We start from the raw sequence: 4628 nt of genomic DNA on the forward strand, positions 1-4628 counted from the left end.
GGGGTGGAGGAGGAGGAGAAGAAGAAGAAGAAGAAGAAGAAGAAGAAGAAGAAGAAGAAGAAGAAGAAGAAGAAGAAGAAGAAGAAGAAGAAGAAGAAGAAGAAGAAGAAGAAGGAGAAGAAGGAGAAGGAGAAGGAGAAGAACGAGGAGGAGGAGGAGGAGAAAGAGAAAACGAAGAAGGGCATACAGGAAAGACCAGAATAGTTCCGCCTATGTAAACAATTACATAAACACATTACATTACATAAACATACCATATAAACAAACGCGAGACAGTCCTCCACCTCCACAACACTCCATATCAACTTCCAAAATCGAACACAAGTATAATTCTATTTTTTTGTGCGAGAAAAGTAATTTGAATATCCTCTCGAAAACGACACTGCCGTAAGATATTTAGAAACCGATAGCTGGGAACCGGATGCTTAAGAAACGTTCAGTGATAGCGGAGGAAATGTTTTTTTTTTCCGCAGATATGTTTCAGAGGATAACTATTTTGGCATGGGAGAGTGAGAAAGATAAGAATATATATATTGTTTCCCTTACTGTGCCAGTCTTTTAGTACGCAGAGCATAGCTACAGCGGATCCTACATATGTTATCAAGAACGTTCTTCTTATTGTTTACGAACACAACATGAAAATAGCTTAGCCCACTCTCCTCCCTTTTTCCAAATCATGAAATAGGAAAGATTACGACGCAAATTATGAACGGAGCTTGTAGATTTCAGAATGATGTGCAGTTAAAACGGCTACAGGTGTCAGCTCTCAGCTGGAGCCCGTTTTCTTCTTTGCTACGAAACATCGGGTAAACTTTTAAAAAATTCCTTGGGAAGTAATTGTTGCGTATAATTGTCTTTTTTATTCCGCAATACACATTTGCTTATTGGATATAATAGGAACTTAAGATTAAGATAAACAAGTAAAATTCTCTGTTTCCTGGCGAAATTCATAAATATGAATCGCTTACACATAATGAATAACCCAAGACATCCTCAGACACATTGACTTTTAAAGCCATAAAAACACCACCAACACACCTTCACTCCTTCACAAAATGATTGCAGACAGATTAACCCATTAATATTCTACCATAAACAAATGTATAACCAGGGGGTGGAAGCCCGAAAGATTATACGTAAAAGGACTCAACGATATAAAGCGAAAGATATTTGAACCAGCTCTGTCCCGTATTACAGGTTCCCAAACACATTTCTGTTGCTAAGGAAACCTGTGTACTTTGGACTATGTTTGACAGGTTTCCAAATATGAAGAGCTATAAAAAAAATAATAATAAAATTAGGTTTGATTAGTTTGTCTGATAGATTACCTAGATAAGGATATATATATAAAGAACAACAACCCATTTATAATTAGGGTAGTCGGAAAGTGATCCATTGTTCAAAAGTGAAAACCAAAACAACAACACACACACAAAAATCATTTCTGAAATGATTTTGCATTTCGCCTTCCACCAAACAAAGCAAGGAAGCACAAAAGACATAAAACACATGCGCTCGTTCACGTAATCAATCTTAAAAGCATAGGCCTAACTTTCCTTTTCATGACTAATAACCGCTTCTTTCTGTAGGGACGCGTTTAGTCCTGTTTACATTTTTTTTTTTTAGCAACACTCGCGGCGCGCGTGAGAGAGAGAGAGAGAGAGCGAGAGAGAGAGAGAGAGAGAGAGAGAGAGAGAGAGAGAGAGAGATGAGAGAGATAGTGAGAGAGAGAGAGAGAGGAGAGGAGAGAGAGACAGAGAGAGACAGAGAGAGAGAGAGAGAGAAAGAGAGAGAGAGAGAGACAGAGAGAGAGAGAGAGAGAGAGAGAGAGAAGAGAGAGAGAGGAGTGAGTGAGTGAGAAAGATAGAGAGAGAGAGGAGGAGAGAGAGAGAGAGAGAGAGATGAGAGAGAGAGATAGAGAGAGAGAGAGAGAGAGAGAGAGAGAGAGAGAGGGAGGGAGGAGGGGGAGGAGGGGGGGGGAGAAGAGAGAGGAGAGAGGAGAGAGAGAGAGAGAGAGAGAGAAAGAAAAAGAGAGAGCGAGAGAGAGATAGAGATGTGAGGAGAGAGAGAGAGAGAGAGAGAGAGAGAGAGAGAGAGAGAGAGAGAGAGAGAGAGAGAGAGAGAGGCAGCGATAAAATAAAAGTCATCAAGAAGTCATAAATCCATTACACCTCCCGCTTCAAAAATCTGCAATCGTTGAATCCAGCGGCAATTAAGGATGACGTAGCGATAAATACAGATGGAAAAGCATGATCCATCCATCTCAAAAGAAAAAAAAATCTTAAGAATTCATCCTTCTGGTTCTCCTCCGCCCCAAGATTTCGTAACATTTCCGTCCGGTCGACAGGCCAATCACCTCCAGGCGTATTTCAGTTTTCCGATCTCTATTCCATTCGTCATTTATGCGTATCCACACCCTCCTTCGCTATCTCTTATCTACGCAAGCATTCTGCAAATGCGGGTAATATTCATAATCTCTCACGACCCCAATATTCCGCCTTGTATTACCTGGTTCTCTTTAACGGGGTTTGTAAACAGAGCGGACACACTACCAGTCGTAGCGGAATGCGAGAAGGCAGCGGCTAGTGCAAGGGGCAGGAAAAGACAGAGGGCGAGGAAGAGGAAGAGGGAGAGGGAGAGGGAGAGGGAGAGGGAGAGGGAGAGAGAGGGAGAGGGAAAGGGAAAGGGAAAGGGAAAGGGAAAGGGAGAGGGAGAGAGAGAGAGAGAGAGAGGAGAGAGAGAGAGAGAGAGAGAGAGGAGAGAGAGAGAGAGAAGAGGGGAGAGAGAGACGGGGGGGGGGGAGATGGGAGTGTCATCCGCTAACCGCAAAATCATATTCAAACCGTCATTACTCCTCTGACAATCACGGTTCGGGTGTTTTGCCCACAGATGAACATTACAGCCTGTGAGAAAAACGGATCACGATGCATACGCCCCCCCCCCCTCTCTCTCTCTCTCTCTCTCTCTCTCTCTTCTCTCTCTCTTTTCTCTTCTCTCCCTTTCTCTTTCTCCTCCCCTTCTCTTCTCTCTCTCTCTCTTTCTCTCTTTCTCTCTCTCTCTCTCACTCCTTAATGATTCAATACTTATGCTATAAAAACATAAACACATAAATTACCAAAGCGAAGCAATCAAAATGCTTACGGTGACACAACGAGCAGTGAAAAGCTGAGAGAGAAAGATTGAGAGAGAAAGAGGGAGAGAGAGAGAGAGAGAGAGAGAGAGAGAGAGAGAGAGAGAGAGAGAGACAGACAGACAGAGAATGATGCAAAGAGAGAGAGAGAAAAAAAAAAAAAACAGCAAAACAGAACAGAAAATAAACAAGCAGAAGTGCCAGACCAGAAACAGAAAAAAAATAAATAAACCCAGCGTGGCCGCCGTACCATGTACTGTCGAATCGAGAAGTCGTCTGTGGTCGTACGGCTGCTCGGCCTGGCGACCTCCGCCACCTAAGTGAAGGTCGTAGCACAGTATTAATACGAGGAGTATTAATGCAAAGAGGGATCGTATTGGGGTTTGAGTGAGGTTCGTATTAGTGGGTTGGAGATGGCGCTGGAGAGGGATTGAGGGACCGGAAGGCAAAAAGAGGCGGTGGGCAAGGTGGAACTGGGAGATGAAGATGGAGGTGGAGTGGGTTGGGAGGAATGAGGAGAGAAGGTAACGGAAGAGAACGAAAGTGGAGGAGATGGATGGCATAGGAGGGGCATGGACTGGGAAGGGAAAGGGAAGAGAGTGACCTTGAAGATGGGAAATGAATTTGCTTGGTGGTGGAAGCTGTTGGGAGAGAAAGGTTGAACTGCACGGTGGATGGTCAAAGACTAAAAAAGGAAGAGGCGAAAGAAAGGAAAAGGAAGACTGAGAGAGTGACGGGGAGACAGACAGACAGATAAAAGAAACAGGAATAAGCTCACTTAAGTCTTTTAACCCTCCTAATTAGTCAAGATGTCTCTCATAATCAAAATGTACCCAAGTTATCCATCTTTACATCTGTGGTTCCTCCTCTACCTTCCCCTGCACGCAGGATTTTCCTCTTCTTCCGCAAGGACCGTTATCCGTTATATAGTTGCCAGGTACAAATACTTCCGGATAATTCTTCGTGGCTAAGTCAGGTTAAAATCACGAATAATATGATTTCATAATCAATATAACAATGTCACACACTAATACGATTTTTATATTAGATTTAGACATTTATATCAACCTATTTCCAGAATCGAAGAAAAGGAAGAGCGTAAAAATGGCCGCCGGCAACTCAGCGGCGAATGGCACACCTGTTCTGGAAGGTTGAATGACTGCTACGTCTTGGCACTACGTCGTTCCTGCATTTTCATGAATAAGTCGCTCTGTAACGCCCGAATTTCCGAAAATATATATCTGTGCATGGTGTTATTTAAGAACATCTTGGTTAATGTGTTTAAATAATGAGTAAGAATGCGTTTAGTTATTTTTTTGCCATTATCAAGAATGTCTGAAATCAGGAGAGAGAGATAAAGTGTACCGTTAACAACTATAACATGCCTGTACAATCAAGAAAATAGTAGGAGGCTAAATATAGTGTTTGGTACCTAGTTCACTATGTGATCGATTGCACGTTAACAACGAACTATAACACATTTACACGTAAACAAATA

General features: G+C 42.6%; 1 protein-coding gene across 1 annotated transcript in view; it reads right to left on the reverse strand.

The window, feature by feature from the left end:
- Positions 1-3805, reverse strand: part of LOC119582611 (cyclic AMP response element-binding protein A-like) — a 61078-nt gene extending 57273 nt beyond the window's left edge. The window contains exon 1 of the mRNA XM_037930986.1: positions 3381-3805. Within this exon, the coding sequence (XP_037786914.1) occupies positions 3381-3383 (3 nt within the window). The 5' untranslated portion in view covers positions 3384-3805. The remainder of the gene's footprint in view (positions 1-3380) is intronic.
- Positions 3806-4628: the final 823 nt, after the last annotated feature.

Source organism: Penaeus monodon, chromosome 16 (genome assembly GCF_015228065.2).
Source record: "Penaeus monodon isolate SGIC_2016 chromosome 16, NSTDA_Pmon_1, whole genome shotgun sequence".
Taxonomy (NCBI): Eukaryota; Metazoa; Arthropoda; class Malacostraca; order Decapoda; family Penaeidae; genus Penaeus; species Penaeus monodon.